The 24,110-nt window shown below is 46.7% G+C and overlaps 1 protein-coding gene across 8 annotated transcripts in view; it reads left to right on the top strand.

Moving 5' to 3' along the window:
- Nucleotides 1-24,110, top strand: part of PRR5L (proline rich 5 like) — a 72,425-nt gene that overhangs the window by 28,143 nt on the left and 20,172 nt on the right. For all 8 annotated transcript variants that reach the window (XM_024752557.1, XM_024752552.1, XM_024752558.1 and 5 more), the window contains exons 4-5: nt 9,582-9,630; nt 21,312-21,369. In XM_024752557.1, coding sequence (XP_024608325.1) covers nt 9,582-9,630; nt 21,312-21,369 — 107 coding nt within the window. The remainder of the gene's footprint in view (nt 1-9,581; nt 9,631-21,311; nt 21,370-24,110) is intronic.

The following is a 24,110-nucleotide window of genomic DNA, read 5'->3' on the forward strand; positions in this document are numbered from 1 at the left end:
TGGAGGTACAGAGATAATGCCTTTCCATGCACTTGTGTCCACATTAATTAGCAACTTAAAGGATACAATATGCTTGTGTATATTATGTGTTTTAGAAAACAAGAAAATTCCTTATATAGTGTTCCTCAAGCTAACAATGGAAATGTGGTTCTCACGCTACCCGTTATTATTGCCAAGAACAGATATGCTTCTGAACACAACCCTGGAAGTGGTGGTCTAATCTCACTGGTATATCTATATAGCTGTTGAAAGAACATAATAGAATGTGCTATTGATACATTGTCCACACCCTATGGATGGAGCTAAGAGTCCTTCACTATCGCCTTTGCTGTTAACTGCACATATTTCTGGATCACCAAATTTACCCAGATTTTTTACAAAAATAATAAATTAAACAGGTTAAAAAAAATAAGGACATTTGCGATAACATGCATGGTAATTACGGTAAAATTAGCAGTCTGAAATTTCATGCTTTTTCTTAAATATTAATTTAAGAACAACTTTTGCTCACAGTGAGCCAGTTTACCTCCTGATGCAGAAGCCAGGATATAGGATTTTTGTCATCTAACTCCACATGATCTTAACCCCATTTCTCATTAGGATTTATTTCCTCATTAATTTTGGGTTTTTAAAAATTTAATTTTATTTATTTTTTTATACAGCAGGTTCTCATTAGTCATCCATTTTATCCACTTGGAGAAACGTCTATTCAGGTGCGGAGACATTTTAGGAACAAATTCATCAGGAATGTCACACCTCAATCAAGTGGCCAGTTTTCCCCCAATTAAAGTCAGGGCTCATGGTCTGTCAATATGAAGACCATAAATCAGAATCTTTTCTATTGAAAATCACCCCTCAGAATAGACATATTCTAGTGAAATCCCTCGTCATCACAATCTACAATTCTGCCCGCCCTGAGTGTCCGTCTGCACTGGTGTGGGCTGGACCTGAATGTCTTCTTGGTTTAAATTCTCTATGGGGCATCGATGTGGTTTTGAACGCCCCTCTCTAGCCTCAATTCTAATGTGGCTGCATTTTGGCAATGGGCACAAGTCTCTGTTAGAGGTTTGGGTTTCACGAGCTTTCCCAGGAACAAGAGTGGCCAAACTCTGACACAGAAGCGCGCTCTTGCTAAACATGCCTTTCGGCAACTATTCCACTGATGACAGAGAGTTAGGAAAGCGTGAGAAAGCCATGATTTATTTGTATTGGTTCTTATAAGAACCTACGCAAGTAGTTTCTGAAAAGTGCTTTCACTTTTTGGTTGGCTGGTGGGAGTGCAGGGGGTACGTGTAGAGGGAGGGGTCATTGATGATTTTCTTCATTTAATCAGTGAATATTTGTGGACTTTGCCAGGTACTGGGCCAGGTTCTGGGGCAGCCGTTGAGCTGGGTTGTTCTTGCCCTTGGGGAACTTACGGCAGAGTGAGAGTGGGGAACTGAATAGGCAGTTATCATATGATGTTCTAAGTGGGGTGGTAGCAGAACCCAGAGTGTTGGGGAATGTGAGGGGCTGGGCACATGATTAAATATGGGAGAAAGCCATGCCTCCTTTGAAATCTGCAGGATGAACAGGTGGGAATCAGGTAGAAAGGGCAGGTGAGGATATAAAGATCTTGCCACTACTCTCTCCATACTCTTTCACCCCTCCTTCTTCCTGGTTTTTTTTTTTTTTTTTCTCAACAGAAATAAAGGCTCAGAGATGAGGTTTCCGGAAACCAGAGATGAGTTATCTGCAGCTGGCCTGAGGCAGGAAACTCACATTTTCCTTCTCTCTCCAACCACCCTGCTTCTGTTCTTGTTGGGAGGGAGGTGTCATGAAGGAAACCCCAGAGATTTTCAAGGAAAGGGGAGGTTCCAAGAATTGAGCTCGGTCTCTCACAGGTCGGAGTTGAAACGTCCTGGTTCTGAGTCAGTTGGCTGTCTGAGGCCCGGAAGGGAGCTCCACCTCAGATGCTTCCAGCTCTGTGAGGGAGTCTGTCGACTGTACTGGGACCCACAGCTGCGGGCAGAGCTGGGAGGGGAGGAGAGGAGAGGAGAGGCCGGATGGAACCCACAGGCTGGCAGAAGGGACCAGGCTGAGTCAAGATTCTGTGCGGTAATAATAACAGTAGACGTCAGCAGAACATTTATTTAGTGCGTGCCGGGCTCTGTGTGTTAACTCTTGTAAAACTCACCACGCCCCTATGAGCCGGGTGCCACTGTATCCCTATCTTACAGATGAGGAAATAGAGGCACAGAGGACTGGAATAACTTGCCCAGAGTCGCAGAGCTAGTTAGTAGCTGACCTGGGACTTGAACTTGAGCCTCCCACGTGCCTCAACACACAGTAAGTGGGCTGCAAGAGGCACATGCCTGGCATTGTCCAGCTTTAGGCCTGATGCTCCTGGATGTAGATTCATGAACAGATCATCAAATGAGTGGGCATTGTCTCCTGAGGACACTCGTTTGGGAGGCCTGCAGGCGAGATCTTCTCTTTTTTGGCCCAGGTCGCTCTGCCTGGCCGTGTGTTGATACCTTGTGTCTGCTCTAGTTGAGAAACAGACTCATCTCTGGGGGCAGGAAGAATAGTTGAAGGGAAGTAGTGAATCAGAAACCTCTGGGATTGGCCCATGAAGTGGTCGGCCTGCACAGTGTTTGGAAATCTGGACATCCCACCTAAAGATCCAGGCCTCTCTGGAAAGTCTACATGGGGCAACGCTGCATCTGGAACTGGTCAGTGGGAGCGAGGCCTGGCTGCAGCCCCACTGTCTGTGCCCATATGCTTCCCTCACTCACCTTACCTGCCTGGCCCTGTGGGGATGGGGGTACCACTGCCTGATGTTCAGGTGGGCCTCTGTTTGAGGTGGGACCTGCCAGTGTATGGCCTCAGGGAAGGCTCTGAGCAACAGTCGCCTCATCTGCAAAATAAATTCCTGCCTTAGAGGCTATTGGAGGATTCAAGATGCTTTGTGCCATCTGCTTAGCATGGTACATGTGACATAATTAGGAGCTCTGGAAATGCTTTTTGTTGGTTTTCTCCATCTTTTTCACTGTCCCCACTGCCACACACTGGGGTGCAGAAAACAGAGAGGTGTGAGAATCCTAGAATTTTATCTGAGTTACGCACACAACCTCTGATGGGCCCCCATAGAATGGGCCAGCAGAGGAAAGGGATGTTTTCCTGTGTTACTGCTTAAAAGACGCCACCTCCTTGAAATGTGTCCTATTGCAGAAGCAAGGTGGGTGATCTCAGGAGGATATAATGATCAGGTTGGACAGGCACTGACTGACGAGCTATAGCGTCAGGCACAGGACCCTGAGGCCCCCTGCTGTTCCTAGACCAAGAGGACGTCGGCTAGATCCCACCAAAAGGCCTGGGTACTTGCGGCAGCCCCTGATTGCCAAATGGCACAGAAATACTTCACAACTGATATGGTGTCCCCACTCGTGCTGGCTAAACTTTAGCCCTGTGGCACCTGTCTCCAAGCTGTTTCATTATCCTTTGGGATTTTGCTGCCTTGGGGCTTTCCCTGTGCACAAGAGATATTGTGGCTCACATCTAAGGTGATTTGTCTACATCATTTCTGCCACTCCATGCCCTGCCTGCCATCTGGTCCTCCCTGTACCTCATAACCAGCTAGATCCAGCTTGGGCTGTGCCTCGTTTACCTTCAAGCCCACAGAAGTGGGAAGTTGAGTTGACAAGATGGTGCAGGGTTAGATGACGGTCTGTATAATAACAGGAAATCCTGTCATCTGGGGTGGTGTCTCACCCAGTCAGCCTGGAGGAAAAGGGGGTGAGATAGTACAGATCAGCGTGTGAATGGTTCCTCATTTCTCCTTATTACTGCCCTTTTGGCTTCTGACTGAACTTCATGCCCCATTTCCCTTTTGGGTTGAGTCCCACATAAGCATTCACTTCCCATTACTCTCAGGTCCCCACTTCCTTCTCTTTCTAGCTCAATGGCTGATGGTGGTGACAATGGTGGTGATGGTGGTGATGATGGTGCTGGTAGTGGTGGTGATGGTGGTGATGATGGTGATGATGGTGATGGTGGTGGTGGTGGTGGTGGTGATGGTGGTGGTGGTGATGATGGTGGTGGTGGTGGTGGTGGTGGTGGTGATGATGGTGATGGTGGTGGTGGTGGTGATGATGGTGATGGTGATGGTGGTGGTGGTGGTGGTGGTGGTGGTGGTGATGGTGGTGGTGGTGATCATGGTCATGATGGTGGTGATGATGGTGGTAGTGACACTTGCTGAGCCTTGCTGTATCCCGGGAGCATACCGTTCAAGGATTAATTCGTTTAGCCCTTGCAGTAATCCTGTGGAGTGGCTACCCTTACTATCCCCAAGTTCCAGTTGAGGAAACAGTTACAAGGGACTAAATTGTACAGTTAACTTGCAAAGGTTACTGCTGACCACAGGCTTCGGACCCAGGTGGCTGCCTCCAGACCCTCACATTCAGTGAGACTTCTCTCCTCTCCATCCTGAGCTTGCTGCATGCCTCCTCAGTAACCTCTGCTGTTCCATTTTCTTGTGTATAAAAAGCGGTTTTGTTTTACGCTTAAATGAGGAAATACATATACGTTGTTGACAATGGTGCCTGGCACTTAGTAAGTGCTCAGTAAACTTTAATTGGGAAAAAAGCTAGGCTCCATCCTAGGAGCAATTTGTTTTTTGTTTATTATTATTATTTGCTCCAGTATGTAATAACTTTCCTGTTTCCTGGGAAGAGACCCTAGGAAAGGATGGAAAAAGTGGAAGGAAGGCTGCCGGGTTCTGTGCCTCTGTGCCCAGGAGAAACATATGTCCTAGGTTTTGGGAATCAGGATTTCCATCTCTTCCGTATCTAGGGAACCACAAGAACAGGCTCTTTGATTCTGTTGTCTTTCTTCTGCTTTTCTCTTCTTTCTCGTGCTTTACAAGCTAAACTGGCAAATGTAGTGAGGAAGGTTATAGGGTGAGTGGTCCCTCTGTGAATTTAGGTCTGTGCATCCCTAATGCCTTGATACTTTCCATTTTTTGGACGAGATGGTACCCCTGTCTCCTGGGAGAGGGGTCCCGATGGGCAGGAAGTCATTGTCTGAGCTCTCCCATCCTTCTCTCCTAGCACCTCACACCACATCTGACACAGAGTAGGTTTTCAGTAGACGTTTGTGATTCGGTGAATTAACTCATGGGGTCCCGATGTTCTATCAGTCACCCCGTTCCTGTTTTGGAGGGAAACTACTGATGAGTTCCCCCTGGAGATGGTACCTCAAGGTAGAGGGGTGGAAAATCCCTTTCTCTCAGTTCAGCTAAGACCAGGGTAGAGTTTTTGAGAAGTACCCTTTCCTTGTAATCCAAGTGCAAGCAGAGTAAACACAGAATATAGAAATAGATGGTGGATCTCGCACTGTGACTCAGCGGCAGACTGTTCTCAGCTTGGCTGAGCCAGCTCTGTCCTCTCCTCACCCCCCTCTCTCTGCATTAAGTTCTCGGGTTACCAGCCTGGGGTGGGTTTGCATTGGCAGATTCTCAGGACTTGTGGGATTCTCTGATCCCCTAGGACAGTCTGCTTCCTGATATTGTGCCCCTGATATTGTGCCCTTGATGTGGGAACGCACTCCCACAATTCCTTCTCGGCCTCAAGCCATCTGTTGGTAACCCTGATGGTGGTTATTGTTAATTCAAAAAAATTTTTTTAATGTTTTTGAGTAGGATGTGTTCACAGTGTACTAAAAATTTATATATACAACGAGATATACATTGAAGAATCTCCCTGCCTTGTACTCCAGAAACCCAGCTCCGGCTCCCCTGCCAAAGATAACTTTTATTACAGTAGTTTATTGGTTATTCCTCCAGAGCTTCTTTACGCACATATGAGGAATATTTGTGGAAAAGCAGCAGGGGATACTTGACACTTTATACGAGGTCCACAGACTAGGGTCTAACGAGGTGGTTTGGTGTCTCTAGCACAGCGTTTCCCAACTTCAGGGGATAAAGTTTGCTAAATTTCCAGTAACAGCCTCAACCTTCTCCAGCCTCCTACTTGGGAAGATGGAGAGGAGGAGACACAACCCAGTGCATTTACATATAATTTTGAAAATGCATGTATGTTTTGTGTGTTTAAAAATCAAGATACTGAAAAAAAAATCAAGGTACTGTATATTTCAGTTCAAAGGGTCTCTTGGAAACCAAATCATAGTTATGACAGAACAGCAAGTTAGAGCAGATTTGACAAGTGAATTTGTTGCTCTCGTGTAAATAAAAAATACATATGTTTTCTCTTCCCTTCTCACAAGGTAGCACATTATACACAGTGTTCTGCATCTTGCTTCTTTCTGACTTAACGTAATGTAGATATTTTCATATCATTACTTAACAGCACTTCCTTATTCCCTTTTGTTTTTTTATGGCTACTTAGAACTTCATTGCACGAATGAACCAGGTTTTTTTTTTTTTTTTTTTTTTTGGGACGCGGGCCTCTCACTGTTGTGGCCTCTCCCGTTGCAGAGCACAGGCTCCGGACGCGCGGGCTCAGCAGCCATGGCTCACGGGCCCAGCCGCTCCGCGGCATGTGGGATCTTCCCGGACCGGGGCACGAACCCGTGTCCCCTGCATTGGCAGGCGGACTCCCAACCACTGCGCCACCAGGGAAGCCCTGGACCAGGTTTTTATGAGCACTTTATTGGTGCACATTTACGTTGATTCCATATTTCACCGCAGCGGAAGTGCCGTACATGTATGTATTGACCTTGTCTAACTCATAACATGTGCAGACAGAAATAAGACAGGATTTTGTAAGGAACAGGGTAGCTTACTGATTTACCCACCCAGGACAATGGAATGTTGACTTAAATGATCAGCTAGGGTCTATTCTGTTCTGATAATTCTGTACAACAATACCTAGTAGAGAGGGTTTTGAACATGGAATTCTCTTACAGTACCTGCTTACAGTCTATTACATTTAACATATATAAAGCAGATTGCCACACCTGTGTGTGGTTCCGCTTCAGTAAAGGACTGAGGACCGCTCTTATCAGTGTGGTGGGAGCACCTCTTCATATCCTGCCTCTTTATTCTTATCCATCACCATCTTGCTGCCCCTGGTATGGCTGCTACTAGCTTCTGGGTCCTTTTTGCTATGCCTTTGTCTTGGCAGTTGCAACAAGTTCACTCTTTAATCTCTGCTCCTTTATCAGCTGATTTCTACCTCAAGCTTTGTCTTCCTGTAATGCTCTGCCAAGAATTCTGGCCTTGGCCGGGGCTTGCTGCAGTCCCGGCTGTAACTTAAGGGTGATGTACCGTTCCTGTCACTGCAGTCTGCAGCCTTTCCGCCCTCCCTGATAGGTAGGGGAGGAGACCTCTTGGATTCCTCAGTTGTGTAGCATCACAGTGCTTCTGGGGTACCACCTGTCTAATCACGTCCAGCCCCAGTTCACGATTGTTACTCCTCCGCCTTGCTCCAAGTGGGTTTCCATAGCTCTTGACCCTGAAGGCTCACCTGTACTGACGACCTCTGTCTCTCTTTCCATTTTACCTGAAGCGTCTACATGAACACAGTGTCCTCCCAGCATGGCTTCCTCGGGACACCAATTCCATAGCCTGCGTTTTAGTCTCAGAACCGTGTTGACCCCTTAACATTGTAAGTGCCCGAGATAATGCTTAAGAAACTCTGTTAGTAGTAGCCCGTTATGAGGACTTGTTTTTCCACTTTTTTTTTTTTTTTTGCGGTCCGCGGGCCTCTCACTGTTGTGGTCTCTCCCGTTGCGGAGCACAGGCTCCGGACGCGCAGGCTCAGAGGCTACAGCTCACAGGCCTAGCCGCTCCGTGACATGTGGGATCTTCCCGGACCGGGGCACGAACCCGTGTCCCCTGCATCGGCAGGCGGACTCTCAACCGCTGCGCCACCAGGGAAGCCCTGATTTTCCACTTTTCGATGAAGCTTCGCTTCTTCACCTATGGTTTTGAGACTTCCCAGTGGCCATGAAGACTTTGTTGGGAGGTGCTTCTCTTTCCAGCAGCCAGAAGCAGCCTCCCTGCCTCTTCCTGTTTCAGGGCCTCCCTCTGGGGCTGCCCACTTGATTTCTGTGTCCCGTCTGAGCGACGCCTCTGGCCTTGAAGACCAGCTGTGACCCACCTGCTCTTGGCCCAGTGACCGACGAAGGCTCCCCTGTCTCTGCCAGACCCACCCGCATCTGGGTGAACCCCTGGGTTCTGTGGATGGGATGGCCTTCTGAGAGCCTGCCATTCACTTGGATCTCAAAATGCAGTGTCCACCACAGATACGTTTTCTGTCCTGGCAAAAGGAAGGTATCTTCCTTGCTCAGCATGAGTTTTCAGCTTTCCAGGGCTCTTTCTGGTGCAGAAATTTAGATCATGGATGTTTCTTCTTCTTGTGACTCAGTCTTATTGTGTCTATCTTCTGCACACTGTGGCATCTTGTTGTAACTTCCTGTTTATCCTACAGCGACACGTGAGAATGCATTTTTTGAGGAGTTAAAACCCAGCAGGTGTTGTCAGAAGCTTGAGTGTTTGCTCTTTAGTAACCGTGTCCAGTGGGATGCGTAAATGAAGTTATTGGAAGTCCTGAAGCGTTTTTTTTCCCCTGGATCCTTGGTTTTAGCTTCCTCACCTTACTTGGATCAAATTAAAGAAAGAGCAGTAGGGATAGTCCCATGATTTCTCTCAGGGAGAAGGAGGTCTGGTGCCAATACCACCATGTTTTATTTTTATTTTTTAAGCGCTTAAGACTCTTTGCACTTACCTCTGGAGTGTATCGATTAACCTGCTAGCTCTCCACACCCCTCCCCCCAAGGATGTAAGCTCCTTGAGGGCAGAGACCTCGCCTGTCTTGCTCACTTCTGCAAGCCTGGCGCTAGAACAATGTCTGGCTCATAAAGAGCAGCTGAATAAATGTTTGTGCTGCGTAAATAAAATCCATCTGTTCTCCTTTGAAGGACTTTTAAGTCCCTTTGGGATGGGCAGTAAGGCCCCTGAAACCATGGCACCAAGCTCAGTGTCTCCGATGGATTTGGGGGCGAGGCTGGGTAGGGTTATGCAAAGAGATGTTGAATTTGCAGAAGGTCTGGGTTTGAATCTTCACTCTGCCGCTGACTTATTTGGGAGACCTCTCTGAGCCTCAATTTCTTTATCTATACGCGAGAGATAATAATTGCTCCCCAACACACACACATACTTTGCAATCCTGGGGTGAAGAATGTATGAAAAATGCATTTTAAACCGTAAAGTCTGCAAATGAGGGGGAATTACAAAACCATGGCCTTTCTACTTCCTTATTTTTTGCCGCACATGAAGCCAGGTGCCCCTGCCTGCCTCCACCTCTGTTAGAATTGGGATCTCCTGTGGCTGCCCTCTTGAGATGCTTTATCTGTAAAAGTGAACTAAGGAGCAGATGCCTTCTAGGAGTTCCATCTGCCCCAGTTCCCTAATGACCTTGGTGGGGGTGGGGTATTACTGGGGCCTAGGAAAGCACACTTCCGGCTCAGGCCTGGCCTCGGCCCCTGTGCCACTGGTGAGCACGGCAATTCACCAAGCATCTGTGAACACCAGGAGCTATAGCATCAAGGGCTGCTTGACAGTTTTTCTCTCTTTCCAGGAGGCTGCTGAAGAGTGAACTTGGATCGTTCATTACAGACTATTTTCAGGTAAGCTGTGTGGGTCTGAGCTTGTCTTATATTGTGCGCGTGGGTACATGTACCTAAAGGAGTGACCGATACTGTACACCTGGACATGCCTTCAACATCCAAAATTATGTATCCCGAGTTCCTACTATGTGCTGGGCACTGCAGTGCAGCCCTACTGCGTGCTGGGCACTGCAGTGCAGTGGCAGTGGAGGCGTACAGGGCAAGCGTGGTCCCTGCTTTTATGGAGACTATAGCCTCAGACAGCGGTTCTCCGGCTTTTTGGTCTCAAGGACCCCGTTACGCTCTTAAAAATGATCATTTATTTGGGTTATCTCTATGTATTTTCACCATATTAGAAATTAAGCCTGAGAAAATTTACTGTGTGCCTTAATTCATTCAAATAATAAACCTACTACATGTTAGCATAAACGGCATTTTTATGAAAAATAACTTTCTGAAAATAAAAGGATAGGAGAGTGGTATTGTTTTATATGTCTGCAAATCTCTACCTGCAGACACTGGATCCTCATATCGGCGTCATAGTCAGTCTATTGTGATATTGCCCGTCTGGAAAAGATTGCACCTAGTCTCTGGAAAATTCGACAGTACACTCAACGGAGGATGCAAGGCAAATAACAGCTTAGTGTTGTTAAGGAAATCGTTTTGACCATGTGGGAAAGGTCTGGGTGATCCCTCAGGAGACCCCAAACCACACTTTGAGAACTGCTTTCCTAGTGCCATTCCCTCCCACTCCGTGTATGGTACCTAATTGAGTGTAATGCTATGTCCCTTTAGCCAAGTTCTTTCTTGTCACTAAGCCTCTCGGTCTGTTCTGTTAAAGATAGAATTGAATCAGATAAGCTAACATCCCTCCTGCCTAGACACTGTTGTTATTGCAGCTAATGAGTTCAAGATTCCAGGTGCAGTCCGGATGGTTTCTAATCCACTGACACGAGATGCCTTCCTGACTCCATCCAAAGACACGTGGTGGGAAGTCCCCACACAGATTTTTTCAATAGTCAATACTATAGTACTGCAGGATCCATGGTTGGTTGTATCTGTGGATACAAAAAAACCTCAGATACGGAGGGTCAACTATAAATTATATGCAGATTCTCGACTACACGGAGGGTTGGTGCCCCTAACCCCTCGCGTTGTTCAAGGGTCAACTGTATACATATTTGTTATTCTAAAGTGTAATCCATCCCTTTTAATGGGAAGGTGACATAAAAAAAATCCATAATAAATTGGTTTCAGGTTGGTGATATTATTCTGTATCCCAGGTGAGCACACTTTTAAGACAGTTTAAAGAGTTTTTAGCTTTTAAAAATAACGCAGGCATCCTTCCATTTTCTTTCCATAAATCAGGAAGCTTAAACTTTTATGTGCACTTTAAAAGAATGACAAATGTCAGTTGTTTCTCTCTCACATGCACACCCACACCCACACACACCAGAAAATGACCACTTGGCCACTCTATATCTGGACAAAGCAAGACCCAGCAGAAGCCTGGAATTCAATCAGGGCAAATGTCTCAGCTGCTTGAAAGAAAACCCCTGTCCAGGGAGAGACAAACAAAGATTAAAAAAGAGATAATTAGTCACAAATGTGAATCATTTCAGTTGCCCTCGACTCAAAGGTCAGTCTTGTCCTCACTCTCTTCTCTTGCTGTCTCTAGTGACTGAGTTTTAAATCCAACTACAGAGAAGTGGTTTTTCAATCCCTCCTGGTGAAACCTGCCAGCCCAGCTGCCTTCCTCGTTGACATTTAAAATAGACAGGGATCTGTGTGGTTTCAGTCAAGTTTGAAATGTCAGTCATGTCTTGGCTTTGGGGGCTACCCCTCGGATGGGTGGGGAAGGGCATTTGGGTGGAGATTTATTTATCTGGAAAGCCCTGAGGTTTTGGGGGCAGTAAGTGCTGCTTACAAAGTATGCCAGACACTTAACAGCTGGTAACCACATGTCATTTTTTATCGAGTGCTTAATCAGAGAAACTGCTTGGTGAATATTGAGTCTCTTTCTGGGGGTGTGGGGTATGAACTGGTTTTCACAGTTTTGAATCTGGGTTTTTCCTTAGTTTATGGTGCTAGACTGGAGAAAAGCCTATCGTAGACACTGTTTATTAAAATGTAGGTTTTAAGTCTCATGTAGGCACAGAGCCTTTTTAAAAATATGTTTGGTTCTCCAGTCCCTGGAAATTACCTAGCACATAGTAGATGCTCAATAAACTTTATTGGGAGAGAGGGAGGGGTTGCCCACCACAGATACATGAGAGATTTTAGGAGTTGCACACAATGGTATTAAATAACATTCACCTTTGTGGTAAGTGTTTCCTTTCCTTATTTTCCTTTAGCTCTTCTGATCGTGCCAGGGAGAGTCTTCGTTTGTGCCCTTGTGTCTGTTACACTTCTGCAAGACTTGGTGATCTCTCTTGTTTAAGGAAGAGAGAGCAGGTTTCAAAATTAGTGTCTTCAGCTAGAAGCAATGTCTAATTAGGATTACATAACATCATTTTGTTGAGATTGAGTTGATCCTTGAGTTACATTCAATTTATGGTAAATGGTGTTGCTGTGGTTTCTTTTATAAACATATTTATGTTTTTAAAAAGTGGATTGATTGAAGAAAAATAGTATACAAAGAATAATAGTGTATGTGGCCCTGGCTGTGACCAAGTGGTGAAGGTGGTTCAAGAGAGACTCAGGCGTGGAAAGTCCTTCGCTAGGCACCCTTGAAAATGGGCTGGTTTCAAAGCCACACCAAGAAGAGCTTTTCAGATGAAGAGGGAAATCCAGGAGGCAAGACTGATAGAGGTGACCTCAGCCTTCACACTCAACTATCGGATGTAGTTTCAAGAGGGAAAGTCAGAATGGGCTCCAGAAAGAACATTCCTCCAGCAAGGAGGAGGGAGGAAGGTCTGGGGACAAGTGAGGAGCAGAACCAGGGGGGTGGACAGGTAAGACCCAAATGCCATGGATGTGGCTGTTGGGGAAGGTGATGAGTGGGTTCCTCCGTGTGGAGGATGAGATGGCCACGCCCCCCACCCCCCCACCGCCTGGACATCTGGACTCAGCAATGAGGTCTGTCTCCTGGGACCCAGACCCCCCCACCCCAGAGACTGCTACTTGTAAAAGCCATCACCGTGGCTCCGCTTTTGAAAGTGAACATTCTCATTTTGCAGCTTTGAAGAAAGACTCACAGAAAGATTGTCTTCAGTGAAGAATAATGAAAATGACCCGAGGTGAGGGCAGGGGCAGAGCAGGCGGAAAGATGGTGCTTATCTTGTGTCTGCATACAGAGAAGACAGGCTGTTTGATTGACAAAAGCACAGATAGATTTCCATATGACAGAGGCCAGAAAAATCTTTGACATTTCCAGTATTGATTTTCCTTTTTCCTCCGTCTGTTTTGAATTGCACCCGGAAGGAAAATTGGGGTTTCCGACAGGAACTCTACATCCTAGAGACAGCTCTGCGGGGTAATTGGTTCCTTTTGTCTTTGGAAATGGTTGACAGGAAATGCTCTGCATTTTTCTCTTACCTGATTAGGTGCCTTGGTGGTCCGGGGCCTGGGGATGGGAGAGGTGGCTGATCATACTTTCTGTGCTTCTGCCTCTGCTGGTTGTGTTGTGTCTGTTGAAAGCTTTTCCCCAAGCCCAGAAAGTTAAATTATTTTTGGTGGAACTAGAGTTTCGCTTGATACAGAGACTCAGTGTGTAGTCAGTGGCTTTGAATAAGATAGTACCTAAGAAAAGGAGAAATTTGGCCACCATACTTGTCAGTAGGGCACGGATGATGTAAATGTTTGATGTAAAGGTTTCCATCTACTGCTCGTTATCTGTGGCAGTCACAAGAGGCCACTTTCCCCTTAGCTCATCATTATCAGAGAAGATTCATTAAGGGCGTGTGGCATGTGGCAGGGAGCTGAAGGAGAGACCCACGGAAGCATCCTGGTCACCATGGAGTTTGAAATTGCAGTGCAGGGAGGTAGATGCATCCGTATAGGGGACACACGGCATCGTGTTAACTGAAACCCTGAGTGGATGGTAAAGGCTTAAAAACAGGCCCAGTATAATCTTTACTATTCTTTAAGATTATTAATCTTTATTATTAACAATAATATTATTATTTAAGATTAATAATAATCGTAAAGATTATCTTAATAATCTTTAAGATTATTAAATAATAATCTTCTTTAATCCACCTGGGAAGGCTTCTAAAACAAACGGGATTCCCAAAAGGGGAAAAGAGATAATTAGGTGGGCAGAAGGTAGTAAGGCACAATTCCCATATACTCTGCTTTGAAGGTAAAATTGGGGCCAGTATACAGAGGGGCTTTGAACAAGAGGAGCTGGGCTCCAGTGAGAAGACAAGCAAGAGGGGAGAGGATGATGTCTTTAGGTGAGAAGGTCGTTAGAAGTTGCATCTTGCATTTGGCCAGTACCTGGAAGAGAGGCCTTGGGGAGTCTGTGAACATTGGGGTGGCTTAAAGCTCCCCTTGGCTGTTGAGAGGGGAGAGAAAAGGTGCTAGTCTGGGGGCTGCCAGGAGGACCCCTGGATGCTTCAGGCTGCCCTCCTCGGCAATTACTTGAATTTTATGCAATTATTTGAATAATTTTATTGGACTTTCCTGCAATTTTATGAAGCAAAATGGAAAAATGAGTCTTGAAATTGATAACCACAGATCTTAATATAATTGAGAGAAGGATGGAAATCAATGGGTATATGAGGAAATGGCAACTCTTCGGCCTCATTGCACTGAGGTTATTACACATTCCGTTGTTAAGGAGGGAAGATGTAGGTACCAAATGCTGCAAATATATCACCTGAAGACTAGCTCTGAAAATGAGATGTAATTAGGGATTTTATCATCCTTTTTGGCTCTGTGGGAACAGAACTCCCCCTGATATCATGTAAGTGTCTAGGTCCACATGGGTATGTGTTTTTAGGAACCCATTATGGATGAAATTGGGTGACTTCCAAGTAGACTAGGCCGGAAATGGCAGGAGACAGATTTAGGGAACCATTGGGGGAAGGGATGGAAGGCAGGGGTAGATGCTGGAAAAGTGGAAACATCCAAATACGTGGAAACATCCAGCAGCTCAGTGGCCATAAGAAGTCAAGACTGAGGTGGGAGGTCTGAGAAATATTTGTTAGACTTGGAAAGCAACGGGCGACCTTTCTTGGAGGCTGTTTCACAGCTATAAGGAAGACTAAAATAGCCATCATTGTAACAACAGCTAATATTTTCAAGCATTTATGTGCCAGGCATTGTTCAACAGTTCTGAGCGGTTGGTTCTCAAAGTGTGGTCCCTGGACCTGCGTCTTCAGCATCACCTGAGAATGTGTCAGAAAAGCAAATTCTCAGGCCCCACCTCAGAGGAACTGAGTCAGAAACTGAGGGGACTGTGGCGCAGCAGCCTGTGTTTTAGCAAGTCCTCTGTGATTCTCATGTGTGCTCAAGTCTGAGAACTGCTCCAAGAATCCTTCCTGCACTAAGTCATGTATTCCTCCTGACAGCTGATGGGGAAAATTTCATTATTACCGTTTAGCATATACTGCAGCTGAACCTGGGTAAAGGAAGGTTATCCACAATCATACAGCTAGTAGAAGGTAGAGCGGAGATCAAACCCAGGCCATCTGGCCACGGAAGAAAAGCTTTTGGATTATACTTTAAATGTTAAAAATGCCTGGAAGATATCCCCTGAAAACCCCAGAGGAGAGAAGTTTCAGTGCTTTTAAATTTAATTTTACTTTATTTTTTTAGGATCCAGCAAAACAGACATGGGACCGTTTTCCTGCTTCCTTGTAAAATAACTTTGAAAAAAGCCCAAATTCACCCTTTTAGTGAATTTTACCCTTTTACCAGCGAAATGGTGCTAAATGAAGATGAAACTTGTACCAAGTTTCAAATTTTCTTCATTCCCCATCTGGGGCTTTCTCTCTGGTCTCATCATACCCACACACACAACCCCAGGACTGGTTTATTAAGAACTCTCTGGTCCTGGGGGTGAGTTGTGTTTATAAGACTTTTTGTTGCTTATCTAGGAAGGCATCCAGGTTCACAGGAAATGTAGACATCCTAAGAGATGATGGCTGTACTTTCAAAGTTACAGAAGAGAAAAAAAAATGGAGGTGGCCCATGATTTCCATCACTGGCTTGGTGCCAACAACAGCAACTTTTGCAGACATTGCTATCCCTGGAAACAAATGCCTAGAATGGAATTATTGGTTAATACAAGTTCTCAGTAGGCAGAGTGACATGCTGCCAGACACCTCTGGGATGGGAAAGGATGTCTCATTTGGGAATAACATCCACCTGGGAGCCAGGTATATGCCTTGCCAGACATTACATATGGTAGTCGAGAGGGAGACCCCAGGAAAGTACTTTTGGAGAGGCGGAAGTTGAGAAGCCAGTAGCAGGATCGGGCAGCAGCAATGACCCAGCTGGATGGAAGCTTTGGTGGAACCCAGTTACGTGGCCTGAAATTGCCAAGCCAGCTGCCCCCAGTATCTGAACCGAGTGGATCTCATCTACTTTCCCTTGTGGGCAAAGGGCATTGAAAACCTCTCCAACTGAGAGGGCAGAAGAGTGCGATGCCTAAAAGCGCCAGCCTTTCTGCCAGGAAGGTCTGGATCCCAGTCCTTGCTAGAACACTTGCCGGCTGTGTGACTGTAGGCATGTTACTTAACCTCTCTGAACCTCAATCTTCTTAGTGGTAATCTAGTTGTAATCGTAGTACCTACCTCAAAAGGTTGATGCAGTGACTAGATGAGATAACGTACATCAAGTGCTTTGTACAGAAAGTAAGCAGTGAATGAATGATAGCTGTTCACCTTAGTATTTTTTTAATCATTGTTGAAGTAAACCAGAGTAATATCCTGGGGGAAAGATTGGGGCTTTGGATTCCAGCCAACCTGGGTGCAAATTCTGGTCTCACATTTGCTAGTTGCTTCTCTGAACCTCGGTTTCTTCATCTGTATAAAGGGGATAAGTTTGTGGCAAAGGTAGAGTGAGATAATGCATGAGAAGGGTATAACACAGTGCCTGACAAAGAGTAAAACAATAAAAAAAACTCCACCGTCATTCTTTGTGTTCTCGTTATTATCGTCACTGCTAAAGCATTAGAAGCGACAGGTGGCTGGCAGCCTTAAGCATTTACAGAATTCCTACCTTGTGTGGGAATGGCATCATTCTCCTCACCCCCTAGCTTGTTGGTTCCCCCTTTTCCTGAGTCCTTCTGGCCGGGTCGAGGAGGAGCCTGCTTGAAGGTGCATGTGGTTGACATTAACAAGCCCTGCACCTCAGCAGCCCACCCTGTCCTCTGCCGTCCTCGCCTCGTCCCGCCCACCCTCCGTGATTACCCAGGATGAGCTCGGTCCTTCCAGCCCACTGAAGGCTCCATGGTTTTGGATGCCTTTCCACAGACATCCTTGTTCTTTGCATTTTTCCTTTGAGCCTTGTTCTGTTGGCAGCCCATTTTCGATGTCTTAATAAAAACAGGTCAGCTGTTTCTGACTTCCGGATCCTCTGCCACTTCCTTAGAGTGCTGTGTATTCCCCGTCCAAGTTCACTTATGGGGGCTGCACGAAGTGACAATGGGCCCATTTCCTAGGTGGCTGCTACTGAATGTAACTAGTAATGTTAGCTAGTTACGTTCATGAGTAATGTTAACTTGTAATGTTTTTTGGCTTGAAGCCTTTGGGCTGGGGAGGTGATGCGGTTGGTGCCATCAGGCGGGGAGTGGGACAAGAGGAAAGCCAGGATCTTCTCCAGCTCTGTTCCCATACATTTTCTCAGCACCTTCTACAGTCAGGCGTTTGTCTGGGGCTGGGAATACTGGCAGGTGAGGCCAGAGGGGACAGACACTTCGAAAGACAAACAATGCAAGGTAGCTGTCTAAATCCAGGCTGGTTTTCTTTTCTTTTTTCTTTCATTTTTTTAGGTCTCAGCAGCCTTAAGCCCCACAGATGTCCAGTTGGTGTGTCCTTAGCTGAAGTGACCAGCAGACAGGGTGGGCTTCGTAATTTGCAGGGCCCAGTGCAGAATGCAAATGTGGCTCCCACCAGGGTGAGGAACGCACTCCCCTTCCCGTGGACCTGTGGCCACAACGTGTCGTGGACAGGGGACCCCCAAGAGATTGTAACCTTCATGCTCTCGGTACATAGCTCAGGGGTGGTCGAGAGGCCCCCAGCTGAGTCATCAGTACTCAAGCCAGAGCTCTGCCAGCCCAGGGCAGGGAGGGGGGGCTGCCACCAGGCCTCTCCCCAAGATGCCACAGAGCACCAGGGCCTGGGCCCCTGCCGACGCAACCCTGTCACCACCTTGGGAATAGAAGGATGGCAGTGGTGGGGCAGGGCAGGGGAGACCAGCAGGGTGGAGAGCAGCAATGGGGGTGCGGAGCAGGGGCCTGGTAATCCCTCCTGGGGTGACTGTAGAAGGCAGGACCATGAGTGAGCTGAGCCTGAGCCCCTGCGCTGTGTTCTGTTTCCCCAGCAGGCTTCACTTACAAAACACAGATTCAAAGCTAAGACTATTAAGAAGTGAAGATGGCACCTGCAGAGCATTAAACCCCAAGCATGAGGCCCTTCAGAGCACCGGGCCCTCAGGATTACAGGGCCCTTTGGGGCATAGGGGGCCCGTGTGACTACAGATTCCCAGGGGAGAAAATGATTGGCTCAGTTTGAGACCCAGGTGGGGTGGAGGGCAGGCACCAAGCCAATCAGCTAAGCTGAAGATGCAGGCTAGATTCAAATGGTTCGAGCATGCAAGATAGGGAAGCGGGGCTTTGAGCCAGGCTGGCCCAGAAGATCCTAACTCACTTAGCACATGCCAAATAAAAGATGGAGACCGTGCTTCTAGCTGCAGTTTATTCAACTGTGAAATGAGAGCAAAATCTACAAAGCGTAGGGGTATAAACATTTTCAAGATGCTTTTGAAAGGTGCTTTAGCTTCCTGGAAAATATGTCCACCTAAAAATTATGGAAACTGTATGTGACCCCTTGATTTGGACCACAGGGCTGGGGAGAGGGGAGAATGACTAGATGATTCTTAAGGCCCCTTTTAAGTTTTTGTTACTGTTATTTTGGTCTAAGCTACACAATTTCTATGCCGTGTATCATGAGAAATTTTTAAATGAATGTTTTCCATTTCTTCAAATAACTTCTTCTCCTTGAAAAAAAATTTTTTTTTGCCCCAAATGTCTCCTTGAAGGGGGAAGACAGAGAAAAGAGGAGGAAGGAGAACCTAGGCCACTTTTTAAAGTTTATGTCGTAAGATGCAAAGTAGTTTTTATCAAATGAAAATAAATACCATTTTTAAAATAAGAGCAAGGTGTACAAATGCATGGGGTATCAGAATTTTAAGGACCTACATCACTGTCTCTCCTCTTACAAATATTCTGTCTCTTATCTTGATTTCTTAAAACCAAAGAATGGTCTGTACCATCAAAACAGGCAATATATACTCAATATTTATTAGCTTCTGCTATGATCTAGGCACTGTTCTCAGAGCCAGGGGGACTAAGTTAAGTGGTCCTCACTCCTAAGGACCTAAAATCCTAACACATAAGATATAGGGTTTGAATTAATTTCCGTTATTAACTAATGATATAACCTGGACTAGGCTTTTATCTCTCTCAGTGCCTTGGTTAGCCCCCCATACCTTTAAAATGTAGACAATTACAGTGAAGGAACAAAATTATGAAGCCTGCGTCATAGGGAGGAGTATCTCTTACATTTGTAGGTGCATCCCAGAAACATGAAATTAAGGAGGGTTTGTAGGTGTTCTGGAAGAAGGCTGAGGTGTCAGTGTTGGCAGTAGAGGTGGTGACAGAGAACAATGCATCAGGAGTCCTTGCACGGAGTGCCAAGGGGACTCCTTGAGGCCCTCATCTGGGCCAGTGAAAGGGACTCGGGCAGACACTTCAGACCTCAATTGGGATCTTTGCTCAGAACCATTCAGGGGGAGTGACTGCCATCTGGAAACACCTCCACCGTCCATTCCTGCCCAGCTCAGCTGGCACAAAGTCCTGATTTGGATCGTTTCAGTTTGGTGCTGTGGTGTTTTCTCGCTGCTGGGATTCGTGTGCTTCGCTAGAAGGTAGAGAACACAGAGTTTCACCTTAAGTACCTGTCTGTTCCATGATTCCTAGTAAAGGAATTGATTTTTTTTTTCCTTTAACAAAGTTGGTAGACTCCTATAGGATGTCACTCTAACTTTGAGTTGGGGTTCCATCTTGAAACTAAATGGTGGCCAATTACTTTTTAAATTAGGTTATAGCTTGTGAATTTTAATAGGATCTATAAAATCTGGTGTATATGTATTAGTCACAGGAATGTGATAGTACCTTTGATCAAATACTTTAATATATTTGACGTAGGTCCATTCATTACTGACTCTCTACCTCCCACTCCTTTTGTGAAGATAGCTGGGCTAAAAGAGCAACTCTTGTCATCACTACCCAATTCCACTGATTACCGGGAACATAAAACACCGTGTGTGTTTGTGTGTGTGTGTGTGTGTATTTATAACGGTTAATTATTATAAGAACTTTATGATATTGCTGTAGTGATGTCATTTTGTAGATGAGGGACTCAAGACTCAGGGAAATGAAGTCCAAGGTCACACAGCTAGAAAGTCGCTGAGCTGGGACTTGAACCCCTGTCTGATGTCCAGGTTCTCTCTTCTCTGCCATGTATGCTCTCATCATCACCGTGACAGGGTTTAGGGTTTTATAAAAGAGAGTACTAAGAAACGCATTAGGTTTGGGGTAGGATATATACCACTGTGTATCCCCTACCCTATAAGCATAGGCCTTTGCTAATCTAAAGATGTGTGGTGAGTGGGGAGGCATCCTTACTCTCTGAGCTTCTGTGACCTTTGGAGGGGCTGCCTGCGTCATGTGGGACCAGCTGTAGCCTTCTGAGGGAAGGAGGGGTCTGGGTGGGAAGACTTGCTGGAAGGCTGCAAAGCAGAGTGGGCAGAACAGGGCTTGTGGAGCTAGGAAGACCAGCTCTGTGTCCTGTGTTCCAGCCTCTTCCCCGACCATCAGTGAAGTCAGGGTAATGGCACCGGCTTGACTGGACTATTGGGAGGGTCAGAATTAAATGAGCTGAAGAATATAAACGCTCTGATACATGCAAAACACTCAGCAATTGTTAGTTGTAATTGCAAAGGGACTTCCTCTTATTCCCTCTTTCCACAACTTTCCCACGCACACGCTCATCAACGGACCCACACTCACTGCTGCTTAAAATCTTGCGGGCAGTCTCTTTCATGCTAGCGTGAGAGATTTATCGTTTTTATAAGAAATCATTTTTATAAAACAAATCCATTATTTCTGCATAATTTCCCATTGCTTCCGTGCTCCCTTTTCTGAGTTTTACACGAAGGGCTTGAAGGACATTGGGTGTCTACCCTAGTCCTTCCAGAGAATTCAGCCAAGCTTGGGGCAGCCCATTCCCTGGTCGGAGGGATGGGGATGGCACTTGGGTTTGGCTCTCATCTCCTTCCTTTGCTTCGGGCTGTCTCACTGATGCCTCCAGAAGCCTCGGCCTTACTAGAGGATAGAAGGCTTTTTCAGCCTGGAGGCTTGAGCAGCGCCCGAGTGCCTGGAACCCTGTGCCCTCGCCCACTGGGAGTGGATCTGGGTTTGTCACGCGGTAAGTAGCCCAACTCTTGTGTCCTTTGTTCTCTTTCGGCAGAACCAGCTTCTAGCAAAAGGACTGCTGTTTGTGGAGGAGAAGATTAAGCTGTGTGAAGGCAAGTACAAGGCGGCCCCCGTCCGGCGGGCCCCTGAATCAGCCTTTGATGCTCGGACAGCTGGAACGCTTCTGTCCAAGAGAGGCGCGTGCCTCACCCCGGCCGCCCCTTCTCCAGCTAGGGGGCAGCATTTCCGCCCGAGTTCGCCACTCCCAGCAATGCAAGTCAGACTGTGTTTTGGGAACTGAGGGGGAATTAGGGTGGCCTCTTTGGAGACCCCCGTTAAGGGGGGTTTTCATGGGATGCATGCTGGTGGTCTCCTTTGAAGGGACAACTTATACTGCAGATCCTGCCATGCTGTTCCCTCTGGTTTGATCCAGGCTATTTCCTATTGGCCTTTGTATAATACTGTTTCTAGAGGTGGTGCATGTCAGGAGGCCAACCCACTTGAGGGACAGGAGGCTAAGCAGCCACCTACTCAATGGGGGGTGATTTACTAAACAAAGAAAAGGGCTTCCCTGATGGCGCAGTGGTTGAGAGTCCGCCTGCCGATGCAGGAGACGCGGGTTCATGCCCCCGTCCGGGAAGATCCCACATGCCACGGAGCGGCTGGGCCCGTGAGCCATGGCCGCTGAGCCTGCGCGTCCGGAGCCTGTGCTCCGCAACGGGAGAGACCACAACAGTGAGAGGCCCGCGTACCACAAAAAAAAAATAAAAAAGTGTTAGAGTCGAGCTGACAGGATAGAAAGGCACTGAATGGATCTGGGAGGTGGCCAAAGGCAAGAGTCGGCCGACCCCGTGGCTCCACCAACCGCTAATCTCAGCTCCCACCAATGTGGATCCTGATGCAGCTTTCCACCTACTTCTTGGGTAACTTTTGGCAAGTTTCTCATTTCTTTGAGCCTTGGTTTTTTTTTTGTTTTTTTTTTTTCTTTTTTTTTTTTTTGCGGTACGCGGGCCTCTCACTGTTGTGGCCTCTCCCGTTGCGGAGCACAGGCTCCGGACGCGCAGGCTCAGCGGCCATGGCTCACGGGCCCAGCCGCTCCGCGGCATGTGGGATCTTCCCAGACCGGGGCACGAACCCGTGTCCCCTGCATTGGCAGGCGGACTCTCAACCACTGCGCCACCAGGGAAGCCCTGAGCCTTGGTTTTTTAAAATAATTTTTAAAATGATAAAATGGGACTAGGGATCGTAGGGAGTATAGGAAGTATAACTGGCGTAGCTCCATACCTGGCACATAGTAGGTAAGCAAACTGGTTCCTTCTTTTTTTTTTTTTTTCCTATTCCAGCCTAGAGACCTCCATCTGTAGGTCAAGTTTACTTCTAGATTCAGACTTACCAGGCAGTAGGTCATTCCTTTTTTCTTCCCCTTCCCTGGGAGAGACACTTGTGTCCAGTGAAGTGTCTCCTAGAAAGACAAAGTAGGAAGAAAAATGAGAAATTGACACTGGAAGGTCCCAGTGCCCAGCTCACAGTGAGTGCTCACCAAACCTTTGGAAAATGAGAGGTTTGAAATTAACCTCTGTCTATTCAAGAACTGACTGGGCCTACAGCCTTGTTTCCCTCCAATGCAACTATGCCGAGATTTTTTCAACCTTAGAGATACCCAGTAACCGGAGGCCTTATTTTTGAGTGACCGGCTTTGACAAGAGCTTCGTGGCCCTTTCGCGTGTTGGAGTTAGGCTAGTACACCAGTGTGAAAGGTGGCTGCCTGCCCGGTAGTAAGTCGTTTGGAGTTATTCCGTGCTCCTGGAAATGCGGAAGGCCAGCATTATGAAAGAGATGCTGAGAAAACCAGAGCGTCAAGGACCCTTAAAAGGGAAAGTTGACTGTCTGTCATCCAAGTGACACTTAACATAGCTACGTTCAGAGTGAAAACTCAGGCACAGAGCTAGACGGGATAAACAAAGGGCATCCAAGTTTCTGTGTTTCTGCCCCAAAGCACGACTAGAGAGCAGTGGGCCGGGATATTCTTGCTGGGTCCCTTCTTGTCCTGGGGTCTGGGTGGCAAGGTTCTTGCTGCACAGTGAAGGGGCAGGTGGGAACCTGTAAGCGTCTTTCACATCTTTAACCAGAACATCTCTACTTTTTCATTTTGTGTGTTACAACTCCAAGAAAGATTTTATTTGGATAAAAGGATTCTTTTGCTATAAAATAGAGTTTTGATCCATCCTATCACTGAACAACCTTTACTTTATTGACCTGGCTCGTACACATCCACTCTACCTGACGGCTGCAGAAGGGACAGAGGTAGCCCCTCATTATGTGGTACTCTTTCGTGGACAGAATATGCCTTGTTACTTTCTGTGATCTTTTCTAGAGCTTTAGTGACCTTGGCTTTAAAGAAGTTTCTCATACCTCTTCTATACACCTCTGGTGATCTAAACTTCTATGGCAACTAGAGGACAGTTTTTATAGGACAGTCATCTAGAACCTCCCATCCAAACCCCTTTCATCTTTGCTGGGGGCTAAGGCCTTGACTTGTGGGCTGTTCTTGGAGATGGAGTCACCTCCTTCCTTTAAGTCTTTCTTCCCGGGGCTACCCTGTTTTGTTAGCCTGTGTCTCTCTGATGTTCTTCTCTGAACACTGTCCAAAACCTTCACTCCTCTCTGAGATTTGCAGCAGGCAGTTAGACCCAGGTTCCCAGGAGAGGCGCCTTCCTGCTGCCAGGTTGAAGGATGACTTCATTGTTAATGAGTATCCCATCTTGGAGGTGAAGGGGAGTAAGTAGGCACCAGCACTGAACAGCAGGCTTCTCTGTCACTTCCTTCCAGTCGGGAGGACCTCTGCTTATCTTTC

Source organism: Neophocaena asiaeorientalis, unplaced genomic scaffold, assembly GCF_003031525.2.
Source record: "Neophocaena asiaeorientalis asiaeorientalis breed wild unplaced genomic scaffold, Neophocaena_asiaeorientalis_V1.1 scaffold196, whole genome shotgun sequence".
NCBI lineage: Eukaryota > Metazoa > Chordata > Mammalia > Artiodactyla > Phocoenidae > Neophocaena > Neophocaena asiaeorientalis.